General features: G+C 34.0%; 1 protein-coding gene across 3 annotated transcripts in view; it reads left to right on the forward strand.

Moving 5' to 3' along the window:
• GRID2 (glutamate ionotropic receptor delta type subunit 2) overlaps positions 1–19,169 on the forward strand; it is a 1,486,895-nt gene that overhangs the window by 857,118 nt on the left and 610,608 nt on the right. For all 3 annotated transcript variants that reach the window (XM_078445882.2, XM_078445880.2, XM_078445881.1), the window contains exon 5: positions 13,448–13,501. In XM_078445882.2, coding sequence (XP_078302008.1) covers positions 13,448–13,501 — 54 coding nt within the window. The remainder of the gene's footprint in view (positions 1–13,447; positions 13,502–19,169) is intronic.

The following is a 19,169-nucleotide window of genomic DNA, read 5'->3' on the forward strand; positions in this document are numbered from 1 at the left end:
CACACCTTAGATCCATTTTATAATTCCTAATAAAAATTCAGTTCTCAAAAGAAATACCTACAGCAGTCTTCAGAATATATATATATTCGTGTATATATATATATTCGTGTATATATATATATATATATATATATATATATATATATATATATATTTCTTTTTTTTTCTTTTCTTTTTATCTGACTGGAGTTAGTTAAAGCAAGCCTTGACACATAATTTATTTAACAACATAGCAAAACTGATTCCTACTATTGAACTTGGAATGGCATATAAGAAATAATGAACAGGCAAATTCAATGATGTATTTCAGGATATAATTGGTAGCCTTTATTTAAGACTGACTTTATCACTTGGAGATGGAAAAACAAACAAACATGGTAGTAAAATCAAAATAGCATTTATGGTTACCAATCCCCAAAATTCAATTCTTGTACATAATAACCTATCGTCCCAAATGGAAAATACATGTGATTGAAATAACTTATATATGGTTTGTGCAGGTTTAACTGAGGTACAAATAGCACCGCTTTAATGTTGTATAAAGAAGTTTGCTTCAAATAAAAAACAATTTTTACACAATAGGCTTAAAATGGCTGTATTCTCTCTGAAACGATTTTGTCTTTCCTCCCATGGAAAGGTGCATATTTGTGAAGGAGTATCACCTGTAGACTGGCAGCACTGTTGTACTTTTCCTATTCCTAATAGTCTGCAGTGGAGCTCGGCTGCAAGCTCACTTAGAGTGAAGACCGGGTCTGCCTTGCTCAGTGAAGCAACTCCTGTCCTAGCACTGTGTCTGGTATATTTCAGGTGCTCAACAGCTTCAGTGGTTTTGTCAAAGTAACTGAATGGATATAGAATTAGTGTCAAGTCACGACACTCAGTTTCTGACCAGAGCTTTTCGTAAAGCAGTGGATCTCAAAATGATTCACTAAACCTGCAACACAGGCACCAACTGGGAACTTGCTAGAAATGCACATTCCCAGACTCCAGGCCAGAACTTCTGAATCAGAAACTATTGGAGTGGGCCCAGAGATATGTTTAAAACGTCCTCCAGTTGATTCTAATGCATGAGAGCCTTGAGAATCACCTATGTGAAGAATTCCCCAATACACTGTACACAGTGGCATCAAAGCTTTTTAGAATTAGGGGAATTCTAGACAACTCCTATGGACAGATTGTGAATAATTTTCATTTCTCAAGACTTTTTCTACTTCTCAAGAATTTTTCATTTAACTATATAGCAACTATTCTCTATTCGTGTGTAGTAAATGGTGTGTTTTATGTAGGAAGGCTGAATAAGTTTGAGTTACTGGTACAGATCCTGAGACAAGAACGTGGGTGCAGATGATTTACCATGATGGTCCCAAAATGTGCCAGTGAGGAATTGGTAAACATGAAAGAAAGAGAAAAGCCAGTCAAGAATGTGTTACAAGGAATGGATCGCAAATATGCACAAATGGGGCGCAATCCTGTGGGGAATCTTCTGAGAAACTGTTTGGAATAGGCCTCAGAATCACCCCTACTGGGAGACGGGGCATTTATCCACTTTCTCCCATCCCCATTGGCTGAGAGTTGATCTCCAGAGATGTTAACATACCCCCACTTCTAGGTCATGTTTTTGTGTGTGGCCAAATGATGCTAGAAAAAAGTCCTCTGGCAGAGAAGATAAGAGGTACAAGATCTTGAGGTGGCACATGTCAATATTCTGGAAGCTCTTTTCACCTGCAGCTGCAGGGCAGTTCACATGGGCTGAGGGGGTGTGGGGCAGAGTAACCTTCTAACATCTACAGTGACCTTATGGGGCAAAGTAACCTTCTAATAGCATAATTTAAATCCAGTCCACAATACTTATTTAATGTCTGTTAAGAGTCAGGTACAGAGTTGTTGGGAATATATAATAAATAAAACATCGTCCCTGCCTCAAGAAACATTTACTATGGTAGAGAATGTAGACAAATAAAAAAAAAATTAAAATATAATCAGATCTGTTCAGTGATTGTGGTTCATATCCACATTTTATAAGAGGAGTTTATGGTGGGAAAGCTGTAGTGATCATGGAAAACTTCTTAGAGATGATGAAGATAATTATACCTAAAAGATACATAGAGGCAAGACAAATAAAGAGGAGTGAGTTGGGGACAGAAGACAGGCTGATCACTATGTAAATGGGAGGAAAAGGAGAAAGCAATCACAGGAGATATTTGACAAGATTGTCTGTAAAAGTCATTTGAGAGGTCATGTGTTAGGTGACAGGAAATCTATTGTTCCAAAGGTGGTAAATGGAGAGATGTGGAAAGCACGGAGTATGTAAATAACTGTTGTTGCAGGTTCCCTAAGGAGGAAGGAGGAAAAAGACCCAGCGCTCTATTGAAATGATAGAAGACTCCAGTGTCTTCTTTGGAGGAAGAGTGCCTATTTTACTATCTAGAGAGGAGAGGAGTGTAGTGGAGACAGTGTTTATTCATTTTTAAAACAGGAAAGATAGCAGTTACCTTCACGGGGTTGACATAAGGCCTAAATGGTGAAAGATGTTATAATGTTTACCATTGTTTCACATAGGTAATTACAAACCCCCAAAATGTTAGCTGTTATTATTCATATATATATATATATATATATATATATATATATATATATATATATTTCAGATATTCAGATATATATATTTCAGATATTATATATATATACATATATATATATATGTATATATGTATATGTTATTTTTTAAGATGGGCAGGAACTTGGGGGCTTGAAACCATTTCTGCAGGTGGATTTTTATTCATTATTTATTTAAATAGGAGAAACATGGCTTGTGAAGTTGTTAGGGAAATGGACTAGTGGAGCTGGCTGAAGGTTGAATTCTTCACTGCCATGGGGAATGTGGAAGGGCAAAACTGACTACGTATACACGTAGAAGAATCATTAGGTAGAATTAAATGTCCAGTAGGGGTTGGAAGACTTGAATTTGCAGTAACACTAAATCAGGCATTTCTGTCATCCCTTACTAGGAAAGGTGGAACAATGTCAGTGGCATTCAGGGTAACTCTAGTCATTTTGTAGAAGTTGTGCAATTATAAGCACTGACAGGTAAGCATACATGTAAACAAAATTAAAAAAAAATAAAAAAATAATTTATCAAGGGGTTTAAGATCAATGAAAATTTGAAACTGTGTCAGATGATTTTGAATATTCTTGCCTTCTGTGATCATAGCATAGGGTCCTTTGTCAAACTCTGTAATTCTGTTCTACAAATGACATTTTGTTTGAGCAGTTAACAGTTGGTGCCTCAGTTTCAACTGACATTTTGTTACTAAACACAGTTCTAACACCATAAGGTGATTTGTCAGGGGTAAGAAAAAGATGGTTTATATTTCACCATAGTGAAATAGCACAGACGGGAGAGTCAATTGCTTGAAATTCTGGAAAGTGTCCATGCTGTCAAGTCCCACACCATTGAAAACATTTTTTTTTTATAGTAGGCCACAAGGTATACTTTTTATGAAAGAAACTAGAGGAGAAATTCAGAAACCCCAGAAAGCGTGAATCTTGTTTTGATTCTATAAAATATTCAAGGATGGGACTTCCAATGAGCTTAACTATCTTGAGAGTGACCAAAATAATTAGTTTAGGTCTATGGCCATGGGAGTCCGCATTTTGCATTTCCTTATTTTCTTTTGGGTACTTTGTATATCAAAATTAATAAATACCTTTTGAATACTTTTCTCCCCCCTGCAAAGTCTTTTGAGTTTAGAATCATCAGCATTTTATCCCACTCTTGATATTCTAGAAAGCAGAGTCACTGTGAAATATTAGAAAAGCCCAAGGATAACAGAAATATTGAACTAAGAATGTCTTTTAATGAGTAATACTTCCACAGTGGCTTCATCAATGATGAGTTATTGGTAACCCAGCATATGGCAAAGTTACACAAAAAACAGTATAAAACTGATTAGCTAGCTGCAGAAATTAGATGTTTAATGGCCTATTGCCTCATTGCCACAATAAGAAGCGTTGTACATTTTCTCTTCTAGAAGCTTTTGACCCTTCATCTGTGGTGATAATCAAAAGTTCTGTTATGAAGAGAGGGCAGGACCAGATAATGTTTCTCTGATTAAGGAATAACTGCACTGTGTGTGTGTGTGTATGTGTGTATGCTGTTATATATAATGTTGGTCAGGTAATCAGTACAGCAAGCTACTCACATTCTAAAAGAATATGGGAATTAAGAGTAACTTAAAGAAAAACAAATTGTCTTATACTGCTTCAAGGAAAAGGTCATGGAGTAGAATGGTGGGTAAAATCATCTATGTTCTCAAATTTTTCTATGGTTAATTCTCTTTCACAGGTGCACAGTAAATACAAATACATTATACAATGGAGTTTAAATACATAAAACACCAGGGTGTATCATACAATGTTATACAACATTCAGTTTAACTGTAATTGTTTCCATTTTGAAGAAAGATAATGGTTTCTGAAGCTTGGATAAAGAAGGCTATGAAAATATTATATAGGAAAGATGTTTACTAACTATTGATCCTGGCTTACACACCCAGCTTTATGACATGGGTTCAGTTTCTTCAGTTTCTTATGTAAGGTGGACATAAATGTGGTGGTTACATCATAAGGATATAGTGAACGTTAAATAAGTTATCGTATGTGTAAAAGCAGTTTGTGCCTGGCATATAATAAGCGCTCAGTAAGTATTAGCTTTTATTATTATAGATACACTGTAAATAGCATTAAATAAACATTACTGAATTGGATAAATGTACCTAATTAGTGTTAAAAATCCCGCAGTAACCTGAGTGAAGGGAGAGAGGTTAACAAAGGAAAGAGATTAGTATTTTTGATTAGTTACAATGTTCCAGGTGTTTTAGATACATTCATCCATTTAAGCCTCACTATCTGTGAAAAAAGCATTATTCCTATAATCAGGAAACTGAGACTCAAAGTCAGTAATATCCCTGAATATCAGTAAGGTGATCTGGTATTTGAACTCAAGCCTCGTTATTCAGAATATATGGGTTTTTTTCCTGATACCATATACCCTCCAAATGCTGAGGTTTTTGACCTTAGAAATTTTGAATGTAATTCAATACTTCATTACCACATAAGTAGTCAAGTTCTCTTCATTTGAGAAAATGTGAAGAAAGTTTCTATTTATTTAATGTTTTTAAAAAATTAAAGCCCATCCAGTGGCTTTCTTCCAATACAAGTTTGTCAAATGGTTTAGCCCTAGGTGAAGTAGGGATATCCATGATATATAAACATGAGTTAGGGCTATATAGTTGTCTTTTTTCCACAAACAACATTTAGTGAAAATCTGCCTTGTGCCTGGCAGCAAATTTTTACTGAATCTCAACTATACAGCAGTGATTATTCCAAGGGTAGAAACCAGTGATCAAAATGAAATTCTTAGCAATGAAATTTATATCCCTAGTGCACAGAAAGAGGCAGTGTGTGTGTGTGTGTGTGTGTATGTGTGTGTGTGTGTCCGTCCTGTGGGATAAATGCATGGGGGAGCAAGAGTGAGTGATTAGAGAAGTCGCGCCTGATGAAGTGAGATGTATGCAGAGGCCCACATGAAGTGCAGAGGGTGTGTGTATGCACCTGTCTCCCTCTGGGAAGAGCAATTCAGGAGGCAAAGCAAGGGCAAGAGCAGGACTGTACCGGAGGGCCAGCAAGGAAGCCAATCCAGCTGAAGAAGAGGGCATAAGGGGAATATAAAACACAACACAGCTCTCACAGTCTCTTACATAGCTAAACACAATTTAATTAAGGATGGATAAAGTTTCGTTCAGAGCACTAGATTAGCACAGCTTGGGGACATCCTTCCTGGGGTTAGGGAAGGTTAAGGGTTGGGAAAGGATTTGGCATTTTCTTCAGTCTGCTTTTTGAGAAACAAACACTTTGTGGAGGAGAGAAGATAGAGAGGAGATCAAAAGGAACCCAGGGGGAAATAAAAGGCAAAGCATGGAAGTTCACAGTGGTGAAAAGCCTGTATATTACACTTTCATGTGATCCATAGACTTCTCTATAAGAAACTTTTCCCCCCTTTATTTGCTTCAAGATAACAAGAAAGCTGCATTTCATAAATCCCAGCAATTAAGTGTCAATGTGTCCCCAAATCATCATTTTAAATCAAGTAAGAACTTGTATTATTTTGTTTTCCAGTTATACTTAGGAATCAATTTACTCTGTCAAGGATCAATTTAGCTATCAAAAAACAAACACAGTTAAAAAATTTTTTGAATGTAATTCCCTTGTCGTGCCAAAGATTAACATATTAGCATGTAGTAAAACAGGCACAGCAAAGGACAAATAGTCTCTCAACAAACACTACTTTTCCTAATTGATTTGGGATAAGTACTTTTTAATCACTATAGCAGAACATCTAAAAGAACACCAATGCAAGCAAACATTCAGAAAGATTTAAAGTTATACAGTGATCCCTGCACTGGAAACAATTGTCACATCTTTATTTATATCCTCGTCAGACAAAGTGTTGAAATCATAAATTCACTTTTAATCATTGTTCAATTTCAATTCAGTAATTTAGGACACGGGAAGACCAGTCTATGTCATAGGATGAATGCAGATTCTCTATTTTGTGTGTGTGTGTTGGTGCCCATCTTTCCACATTAAGAAGCATAGCAGGTAGCATACTGTTGGCCAAATCTCAGCAGTGGCATATTTCCATCTCCCAGGGGGTGTGGGAAGACCCAACTGCACAGCAGTAACAATAATTCTAGCATATCCGTTTATGAAATAACTTTGGCAGTAATGGCAAGAGGATTTGGATGAAAGTGTATTTGTGGTCTTCCAGCTGGAAGATCAGAGCAGAGATTCTAAAGCAAAAGGCACAGAGTGGGATGGCAGATAGTAGCTGCTTGGATAAGAACAGAAGAGAGTTGGGGACCCATGCTGAGCTCAAGGGGAAATGCAAACAAGACAGTCATTTCACAATATCCCCATGTTACCCAATATCAGTTCAAGGGATTACCAATGCCATCTGCTGGATATATTTGGGATTTTAAAATGGAATCTACACAAGTAGTAATACCCCAGTGTCTTCCTGTACTGTAGCTTTGGAGGTTCTAGTGAGAAGAAAAATGAAAATCAACCTATCTACAAAAGAAAAAAAAAAGCAAAGGAAATGAATCCCAGGTTGACTGTACCTTAAGATGGCTAGAGTTTTGTCTTTTCACTCTGCATTTTGGAGAATTAGAGTATTAATTGCATTTTTTTAGGAGAACTTTGTGTCATGCATTTTAGTCATACATGACCCTCAGGACACTGGATGTTTGCACTGTAAATCCATTGATCTCTTCCTAAGAATACTACTATATCTGTAAACTTTATATACATTTCCTTTTATACTTTATTGGAGTATAACAGTTTGTTTTGGTTTATCTTCTTTTATTTAATTAGGAAGGGAAAATGATTAAAAGGAGAAAAGAACAAGTATCACTGTTTTCCTAAAGCTATGACATATGCATTTAAGTTTTATATAATAGATGATAATTTGACTTTTGTTTTTGTATTTGTTATCATTTTATAGACAATGTCCTCTGTTCATCACACTCTCTGTAGGATTATTTTAGGACCGTGATTTTAAAGTTACAAAATTCCTCATGGTGCTTCAATAAAATTTTAGGACTCTTAGGAATACTTGGCTAACTTCACTGCATATTCTAGTCTACATTTCCCCAAAAATACTAATCCCATAGGATTTATAGTAGGAAAAATGGTTTCCATGATCAAATTAATTTGGAAGATGCTACATCCCAAATATCTTCTCCTGGAATTTCATAAAGAATATTAATTAAAATGGAGGAGTTGGTATTTATTGAGAGTTTGCCATTGTTACACTGAATCTTAATTATGATTTTATTATGTAGGCACTAGCATTAACTCTAGTAACAAATGAGGAAACTGAGGCTTATGGGGTTGGTAAGTTGCTCAAAGTCACATTGGAAGCAAATGGAGGCATTGACTCTTTTACTTTAGAGCTCATGCTCGTAAGTCTGAAGCCATATGTCCCAACATATTAATAAATAAAAACAATACTACATCTTAATAAGAATTTTATGTCAATTATATTTCAATATGGATATGAACCTGCTTAAAGCTTTGAGGAGTCATACGGTAATGACATCTATTTAATTTGGTCAACCTAGCATTTCTAAATCTACCTGCTATAGAACACCTACGAATTTTAGCAGAAGTAGCATCCCACGGAATACAGTTCCAGAAATACTGATATAAGCTATAACATTGCTAGAGATGAGGAGCCAGGAGGGGAGTAGCTCTTTAATATTTCTCTGGTACCTTGTTCCAGCATAGCTGTTGGTGTCCTTCCCCAGGCATGTTTCCACCTGACAATTCAGAATAGACAGGAATAGAAAGTAAACACCTGATATTTTTGCTGTTGCAGATGCACAGAGCATTGGAACCCTTTGCATAAATGTGTAATATTTAGTACATCCTGCAAAAGGAACAAGTTTAATTTAGTTAAGCCACAAGGTTGAGTGAAAAACAGCATGCTGCTGTTACTGTTTAGTCAATTAAATTGTCCTCTGTGCTCCGAAGAACCGTTCCACATTTATAACCAGTGAGAAACACGCTCTGGCAATTTCTTTGCTTCCGATTGTCTTATATTTAGCACATCTAAAGATCTGAGGACAAATGATGGAAGACATGGTGATAAATTGTCAGGCTTTTCTAAAGATTCAGAAGTTCTAAAGTTCCTGCCAGTGACAGATGGTCTGTCCTTACTCATCGCTTGTCTTCCTGACAGGGCTTGATTTTTTCCCCCTTTTTTGCTCAATTCCCTTAAAGTAAGCTCAGCTTCCTGGGAGGCAGGGTAGTAATCTCATTTGTTATAACTATGTTACCTTGCATCAGTATGGAAACAACTCTCTATGTAAACAGGCACCATGCACCTTTACATTATTAATACATGTATTAACACATAATGTACGTGTATAGTGATAAGACAGCAGCATGGGGTAAGGAGAGAAGAAACAGTTTACAAAGGAAAATCCATACCACCTTTCTGTTATTTTGATAACCAAACATACAGGAGTTTCCATTGGATAGTTTTTTTCTTGCTGACTTGCCCAAGCATAATGCTGATTCCATAGCCCAAGCATAATGTGATCTTTTCAGGAGAGTTTCTTATCACTTATCACTATATATCACTATATATATATATACACACATGTATATATATGTATATATATACACATATATATATGTATATATGTGTATATATATGTATATGTATGTATGTATATGTATATATATGTACATGTACAAATATATATGTATATATACATATATGTATGAATATATGTATATGTATGTATATATGTACATATGTGTATATATGTATATGTGTGTGTGTGTGTGAGTGTGTGTGTGTATTATTTTTAAGATATTCAATATTTCATAGCAATCTATTTTTTTTGGGGAATTTTGGAAAAAAAATACGATTAGTGTTTACTAACTTGCTAGACATTTATGAGAATCCACAGAATGAGAACACATAACTATAACAATGATGTACTCAGTTATAAAATAGATTCCCAGTGAAAAAAGGAAAAAAAATCAATCAATTCTTAATCCCTTTCATTGGTTTCAATATGTTTACTCCCAAAAGAGGAGATGAGATACTTAGGTAAGGAAGATGGGGAAAGGAAACAATTTTCACTGTTTGAGTTGTAACATAACTGTGGAAATAAATAAAAAGGCTTAAAAAATCCTCAGGTATCTTACAATCACTTCTTAATCCTATATCCAGAAGTAATTCAATTCTTCAAGTTAATAATGACACTAGTCTGATACAGTGTAACTGGAACTGAAGTGTATCAAGTGGAAAGGGATTAATACTACTAAAAAAAGAGAAAAATTATCAGATGAATTGATTTGGGATTTATAGTAGTTAATTGGCATATGTTATACCCACCAATAGCTGAGAATTTCTTTTTTATTTAAATATGTCTCTTCTAAGAATGTTCATTATATGTTAGCTCAGTGTGATAATATGTGACAAGCATACACAACATTCCCACTCCTTTCTATGTTTTATTTTAACTCTATTGTATTTTACCTTTCACACACACACACACACACACACACACACACACACACACTATATACAATTGTAGGTATAGTAGTAGATTTTGTGTATATATACACAAACATACACTGTATACTAGTATAGTTATAGTAGTAGATCTTATTTTATCTGTTTATATACCTATTCTAGTCATATAAGTAAAAGAACTCAAAGCCTACCAGGTTTTCAAAGTCTAGGCTACTAAACTGCCTGTCCTCTTTTTATCCCTTCCATTACAGATATCAGTTACCTTTTTAATCAGTGGCTTTTTCACATTGCTTACTTTTAGTAACATTCAGTCATTAAAAAATCAGAGAACTCTTGCCAATTCCTTGTTTATCCATGAAGATGTTAACCTAAACCTAAGAAAAGTATGTTTCTCCTTTAGTGGCCCTTAACTCAGATAATGAGTGAAAGCATTAACATTTTGTGTACAACGTAGCAATAAAAAAGTTTCAAAGTTTCTTTATAAAATGGTGCCACAGTGATACTTAGATTTTAGCTGTGTATATATATGTATATTTTGGTATGTAATGAAAGGGATGAGACATGTCTACCTTTGTATTCTTAAGAATCTTTCTGGTATTATTTATTTTCCTTCCCCAAAGAAAACTGAGCTCATAAAAAAAAAAGTCCTGAACATTCAACATTTATGAAAAGGTCAACAAATATTGCATGGTTTTGAAACATCATATGCTTTTATAAAATCACAGAATTTAAAATTACTCTAATGAGCTATTTATTAAAGTTTATTAAGGTTAGAAAAAGGTACATAGCTAAGATTAACAAAAATGCATTGCATTTAGATAAAATAGGCTAAATTACTGTAACAAGTAGACCCAAGGTGTGATGTTTCAAGAGGTTTATTTCGGGGTTAGCACAATACCACATTAAGTAGTAGTGGAGGAGTATGGTCTGCTCCATGAACGCAAGTTATTGTAGTAAATGATTTCTTTCTTTATCTGCAGTAATGTGCTAATAATCTTTCTTCTTGTTTCCAATTTATACTGTGGAATGTCTGATGTATTCATGCTCATGAGTGAAATTTAAAGACAAGGGTGAAAGAAGATTATCTCCCTTCTGATCCTAAGCAAGGGAAGGTGGTATGGTGAATAGAATCATGGCCTTAGATGACATATTTGCTTTTCTCCTTTACTGAAACACAAGACTGAGCCTATACCTCTACATGTTTCATGCTTTGCCTGAAAGCTATTTCAGGTCAGAGTGTGGAAATGAGTAAATTTTATGGTCTAGACAAATTATCAGTGAGTTACCATCGTAATCCTTACCCTCTCCCTCTTTCACAAAATGCTGCTGTACGAGACAACTTTTCACTTAAAAAGGTCTACAAGTTAATACAGAATTCTTATAACCCAAATGTTGCTTAATCTGCCCAAGCTGAGTCATCTCTTCATTCTACTACTGACATTGCTTCAATAGTACTTTCAGTCTACATTGTGGCTTTCATTTCTTTTTTTTTTTTTTTTTTCTGATTTCTTGCTGTTTCCAAATTTTAGTTACTCTTTTTTTTTTTTGGCATGGATTTTTTAAAAAATGCATTTCTATCTTATCCAGAGAACTTCTGTTCTTGTATCAGTCTCTGGTTTGTATTTCTCTAAATTCTTATGGAGTTCTTGCTTACTTTCTAACATTTTTTTTATTGCTAATAAATTAATGGTGGTTTGTCTAAGATGGTAAAGAAATATAATCATAAAATTAGAGATAGATAAAGTGATTTTTTAGTAAAACCGAAAACTGCAGTCACATTTTCCACATTGTTTCACATGTCAATTGAAAATATATGTATTTCAAAATATGATAATCATGATATAACTTAAAAATAAATAATATATCTTCACTTCTATGATAATGTATCATCTACATAGTCCAGTAAAGTCATAGGGACTGATGTGACACATATGGAAATAGTACAAAATTCATACTAAAATTAAAAGAGAAAACAAAGATTCTGAGAATAATTGTATCTTTTCCGAAAACATTGAATCATACAAGAAATATATTTCCAATTGTTTCTTCATGATTCAGTGCAACTTTCAACAGTCATTTCTCAGTTGGTCCAAGAACGAGGAAAAAACAATCACCATATTATAACAATTTCTTGGTAGTTTTTAGAAGCCATCTTTGCTTAAGACCCAATCTTGGGGGCACTTGGGTGAGTCAGTCGCTTAAGTGCCCAGCTTTGGCTTAGGTCATGATCTCACAACTGCTGAGTTCGAGCCCTATATCAGGCTCTGTGCTGACATCTTAGAGCCTGGAGCCTGCTTTGGATTCAGTGTCTCCCTCTCTCTCTGCCCCTTCCTCTGCTCGTGTTCTGTCTCTCAAAAGTAAATAAACATTTAAAAAATTTTTAAAAAATAACCTTTGGGTATTATTGCTGAAAATATCAGCAATATCTCTTACAAAACAGCCTCACCTATTATATGCCTGTATGCCCCATGGCATGAATCATAGCAACATGCCTTAAAATATGTATAAAATCGGATAGAGTGGAAACAGATATGAAAGCTACCTCTACTATACACACGCCATCCCCCCACACACATACCCACACACACACTCTAGCTGTGTGTGTCTGTGTGTGCCCCCAGCTTACTTTTTTAGTCCAAGCCAAGGACCATTTAGAATCAATTAATCCAAAGTTTGTCAGCCAAGATTTCTACCTATATATTGTTTGCTTTTCCATTTACATAAATTTTGTTTGTTTGTTATTACCCAGCTAAAAGCTACTGAAGTTACCCACCCATAACTTAATGCTAATATAATGTTTATTGCTTTTAGTTTTTACATTCAGGTAATTTTACAATTGAATCTCCTTAGGGAACACAGCACAGAGTTTTTCAGAACATGGAGCAGTTTACTTTAAGAAAATGGCAAACATATACACAGGGAAATAGAAAAAGATAAGAATGTTAAGTTAGAGCCAGGTTATGGAGGGTTATGTACTTAGATAGAAAGCCATAAAAGCTGATTTGGAAGAGGAAATGTGATCTGAACTACACTCGCAGTTAAATCACTGTATAGCATTATTTATTTTTTTAGTTGAAACCTTTTTTTTCTAGGCTTTTGATGAATTGATTTTCAAATTTAATTAGCAAGTCTACAGTGCTAATAGTACATGTTGAACACAAATGCTTCTATAATGTTTTGCTAAGTTTTCCATCTTTAACAACAAAGACCTTTGTAATATATGATATTTTTGTTTTGTTTTGTTTTGTTCGCCATTTGCAAAGTATGTTCAGTTGGTTTCGTTTGGTTTTCACTGTTAATGCTGACTGATAGCTGGTTTGTTTTCTATTCTAGGTTGTGGAGACTAATTTGGTTGCTTTTGACTGTCACTGGATCATTATAAATGAGGTAACACCAAATGAACCTTATTGTCAACTCTGGGTCCTGTTTTCATATATTTAGTCACAGCATTTCCTATGGCCTTGGAGTTCTAAGAGGAAAGAGAACACAAAGTAAACTTTCAGCTTCCTGAGTGGATGCTAACTAAAAATAGAGTAAGGAGTTTTCAAAAAATTATAAATGGTTTTGAATGAATAAAATAAATGGAGATCATCTTCCCACTGAGTATCTTTTAGTCTTTTCCATTGGCATACACTGCTTGCTTTGGGAAATCATCTTTATAAAAAGTACAGTTCTTTGTGAACAAACTGAATTCCTCCCAGTGGACTGCCTGTGCTCCATTTATATTTTAATGTTGTTTCTAGAACTTTTATATCCCACCCCCCTCACACGAGGATTAAATAGTTCAGCAGATGAATATGAATAAATAAAAATAGATATTTTTCTTTTCACAATGAAATACAACTATTTTAAAATCCATCAAGTTGTCAAGTTCCTCATGAAAGCTTATTGATTTTTGTAAAGACAATACATAAGATTAAAAATATATTATAACATGAGAACTCTGTGAGATAGATTGTTGCATTGGCACCTGCCAATCAGAAATGGAAAGGACAATGAACAAATCAGTCATGGACAAATAATGAGATCACATGAATTTTCCCCAAAAAGACCTACTATTCATATATCTATTGCTCATGAAAAAAAAGAATGTTTTATTTATTTGTTAGCTGTGTTACTATGGATATATAATATAATCATCCTGTGTCTGTTTTTTCATTTGTACAGAAAGTTCAATCACATTTACTTTATAAGTTCATTATAAAAATTAAGTGAGATACTACCTAATACTCTTAACATACTGCTGACAACCGACATTTACTAAAGGGTACTACAAAAATGATTATAGCACATTAAAGTTCACAGATCACTTTCTCACATGTTAATTTATTGAATAATAAACATTATTCTATGAAACACTGAGAGAGTGAAGTTCATAGAGTGTAATTGATTTTACGCAGAAAAATAAAAATCTAGATTTTTCAATAAAAGTCATAGATTTTTCAAGTTGTGTCTCCTATACATTGGTAGAATCTTAGTTCTGTTCCTTTTTTTTGAGCTATAATTAACATATTACATCATATTAGTTTCAGGTCTATCTATAACACAAGGATTATATAGATATATACACACCTTGTATATATGCATATATATATATATATAGTATATTATATATATATATATACACATTGTATATGTGTATATGTGTGTATATATATATATATATATATATATATGTATGATCATCACAGTAAGTCTAGTTACCACCTATAAACATACAAAGTTACATTTTTTTTTTCTTGTGACAAAATCTTTTAAGATACACTCTCTTAGTAGCTTTCAAATATGCAATACAGTATTACTGATTATAGTCACTATGCTGTACATTATATCCCCATGATTTATTTATTTATTTTATAGCTAGAAGTTTGTATCTCTTAATCCCCTTCACCCATTTTCCCTATCCTAATCCCCCTCTCCTCTGGCAACCATCAAAAGCAATTGTATCTATTAGTTTTGTTTTGTTTGCTCATTTATTTTATTTTTAACATTCACAGGTAAGTGAGATCATATATTATTTGTCTTTCTCTGTCTGACTTATTTCACCTATACCCTTAAAGTTTATCCATGTTGTTGTGAATGGCAAGACTTCATTCTCTTTTAAAGCTGAGTATTTTCCATAGTGTGTGTGTGTGTGTGTGTGTGTGTGTGTGTGTGTGTGTGTGTGTGTAACATATATATGTATCTCACATCTTCTTTATCCATTTATCTATTGATGGACACTTAAGTTGCTTCTATACTCTGGCTACTGTAAATAATGTTGCAATGAACATAAGGGTGTTTATGCCTTTTTGAATTAGTATCTTTATTTTCTTTGGATAAATACCCAGAAATGGAATTGCTGGATCATATGTTTTGTTTTGTTTTGTTTTCAATTTTTTGAGGAAACACCATACTGTTTTCCCCAGTGGCTGTACAATATACATTCCTACCAACATTGCACAAAATTTCCCTTTTCTCAGCATCCTCCCCAACACTTACTATTTCGTATATTTTTTTATAATATCCATCTAACAGATGTGAGTTGATATCTCATTGTGATTTTGATTTGCATTTCACTGATGATTAGTGATACTGAGCATCTTTTCATGTGCTTGTTGGCTTTATGTATGTCTTCTTTGGAAAAAAAAATGTTTACTTGGGTCCTCTGCCCATTCTTAGATTTTAGGTTTTTTGATATTGAGATGTATGAGTTCTTATATATTTTGGATATTTACTCTCCTCCCATTCAAAAGGTTTCTCTTTCATTTTGTTGATGGTTTCCTTCACAGTACAGAAGTTTTTGTTTGTTTGTCTTCTTTTTGTTTTTGTTTTTAGTTTGAAGTAGTCCTAACGTTTATTTTTTGGTTTTGTTGCCCTAGGCTTTGGAGTCATATCCAAAAAATCATGCCCAAGACTTAGGTCTAGAAGCTCACCACCTTTTTTCTTTTTTAAAGGAGCTTTATGGTTTCAGGTCATAGATTCAAATCTTTCATCCATTTAACTCTTGTGCATGGTATAAGAAGTCTTGTTTCATTCTTTTGTGTGGCTGTCCAGTTTTCCCAACACCATTTATTATAGACTGTCTTTCCTATTGTATATACTTGGCTCTTTTGTTCTAAATTAATTGACTGACCATATATGTGTGGGTTTCTTTCTGGGCTATATATTGTGTTTCACTGATCTATGTGTCTTTTTAATGCTAGTACCATACTATTTTGATTATTATAGTTTCATAATATAGTTTGAAATCAGAAAGCATAATGCATCCCTGTTTGTTCTTTCTCAAGATTGCTTTGACTATTCAGAATCCTTTGTGGTTCCATAAACATTTTAGGATTATTTCTTCTTTTTCTGTGAAAAATGCAATTGAAATTTTATAGATATTGCAAGGAATCTGTAGATTGCCTTGGGTCACGTGGACATTTTAACAATATTAATTGATCCAGTCCATTAGCATGAAATAAATTTTCATTTAGTTGTTTCTTCTTTAATTTATGTCATCAATGTCGTATAGTTTGCAGTATCCAGGTCTTTCACTTCCTCAGTTAAACTTGTTCCTATATGTTTTATTCTTTTTGCGCGGTTGTGGAATTTTTTTCTTAATTTCCCCTTTTAGTTTTGCTGTATCCTATAGATTTTGGTATGTTGCATTTCCCTTTTCATTTGTATCAACTATTTTTTTTAATTTCTCCTTTGATTTCTTTGTCAACCATTGGTCATTCAGTAGCATATTGTTTAATTTCTATATATTTGTGAATTTTCTTATAATTAATTTCTAGTTTCCTACCAGTATGGTAGAACAGATGCTTTGTATAATTCCAATCTTCTTAAATTCTTTATGACTTATTTTGGGACTAACATATGATCTATCTTGGAGAATGTTCTATGGTCCACTTGAGAAGGATGTATATTCTGCTGCTTTTTGATGGAATGTTCTGTGTATATATATATATATATATAGATAGATAGATAGATATAGATGGAATGTTCTGTATATATTTGTTCTGTATATATAAACCATCTGGTTTAATGTGTCATTTAAGGCCAATGTTTTCTTGTTGATTTTCTATCTGGATGTTCTGTCCATTGATGTAAGTGGGGTGTTAAGAGTTTCTATTATTGTATTGCTCTCATTTTTTTCCTTTAGCTCTGTTAACATTTATTGCGTCTATTTATACAATTTTATGTTGGGCATATAAATATTTACAAATGTTATATATTCTTGTTGTATTCGCCAATTTATTGTTATGTAATTCCCATCCTTGTCATTATCACAATCTTGTTTTAAGGTCTATTTTGTCTCATAAAAATAGTTACCTAGCTTTCTTTTGATTTCCATTTTCATGGGACATCTTTTTCTATACCTTAACTTTCAGTCTGTGTGTGTCCTTACATCTGAGGTGAGCCTCTACTAAGCAATACAGAGATGGGGCTTATTTTTATTTTACCCATTCAGTCAATCTATGCCTTTTGATTGGGAAATTTAGTTCATTTACATTTAAAGTAATTACTGATAAGTGTGTACTTATTGCCATTTTGTTTATTGTTTTCTAATTGTTTTGTAATTCCTCTCTATACCCTTATTATTTTGCTGTCTTCCCTTGTGATTTGATGACTTTCTTTAGTGTTATGTTTAGATTCCTCTCTCATTATATTTTGTGTATCTACTCTAGGTTTCAGCATTGTGATTACCATGAGGCTCATGTATAACTGCCTATATAAGAAACAGTCTACTTTCAGTTGATAGCAGGTTGAGTTTGAACACATTCTTCTTCTTTTTTTTTTAATATTAGAGAGAAAGAGAGAGCATGAGCAGGGAGAAGGCAGAGGGAGCGAGATCCTAAGCAGCTCCATGCTCAGCACAGAACCCAATGTGGGGCTTGATCCCACAACCCTGAGATCATGACCTGAGCCAAAATCAGGAGTCTGACACTGAACCAACTCAGCCACCCAGGCGCCCTGAGTTTGAACACATTCTAAAGCTACATTTTTACTCCCCCACTGTGTTTTATGTTTTTCATATTACATTTTCATCTTTTTGTCTTGTGTATCCCTTAACTATTATAGTTACAAGTTTTTGAACTCCTTCTTTAAAAATTAATGTTTATTTATTATTTATTTTGAGAGAGAGAGTGGATGCATGAGTGGGGCAGGGGCAGAGAGAGGGAGAGAGAGAATCCCAAGCAGGCTCTGCACTGTCATTATAGAGCCCAAAGCAGGGCTCAATCATACAAACCACAAAATCATGACCTGAGCCAAAATCAAAAGTTGGACGCTTCACTGACTGAGCTCCCCAGGTGCCCCTAAGCTAGTTTTGTTTTTTAACCTTCATACTAGCTTTATAAGTGATTAATCCAATAGCTTTACTACATACTTACCCTTATCAGTGAGTCTTGTAGTTTTATATGTTTTATGATTACAAATTAGTGCCCTTCCTTTCCTGCTTAAAAAATTGCCTTTAAACATTTCTTGTAAGGGTAGTTTAGTGGTAATGAACTTCATAGCTTTTGCTTTTCTAGAAAATTCTTTCTCTCTCCCTAAATTCTGAATGATGGTTTTATCAGATAGAATGTTTTTGGTTGTGAGTTTTTTTTTCCTTTTAGCGCTTTGAATATGCCATGCTGCTCCCTCTGGCTTACAAAATTTCTGCTGAAAAATATGCTAATAGCCTTATGGGGATTCCCTTATATGTAACAAGTTATGTTTCTCTTACTGCCTTTTAATATTCTCTTCTTATCTTTAAGTTCTGAAATTTTAATGATACTATATCTTGGTGTGGCTGTCTTTGGGTTCCTCTTATTTGGAACTCTCTGCACAACTGGAACTGGATGTCTGTTTCCTTTCCCAGGTTAGGGAAGTTTGTATCCATTATTTCTTCGAATAAGTTTTTTTGTCCCTTTCTTACTCTGTTCTCCTTCTGGGACTTGTATAATGAAAATTCTGTTCTGTTTGATGTTGTTTTATCGGTCATTTAAGCTATCTTTGGTTTTTAATTCATTTTATTTTTACTGCTCTGACTGGGTAAGTTCCACTGCCTTGTCTTCAAGATAACTTATTCTTTCTTCTGCTTCAT

Source organism: Panthera onca, chromosome B1 (assembly GCF_046562875.1).
Source record: "Panthera onca isolate mPanOnc1 chromosome B1, mPanOnc1 haplotype 2, whole genome shotgun sequence".
NCBI classification, from domain to species: domain Eukaryota; kingdom Metazoa; phylum Chordata; class Mammalia; order Carnivora; family Felidae; genus Panthera; species Panthera onca.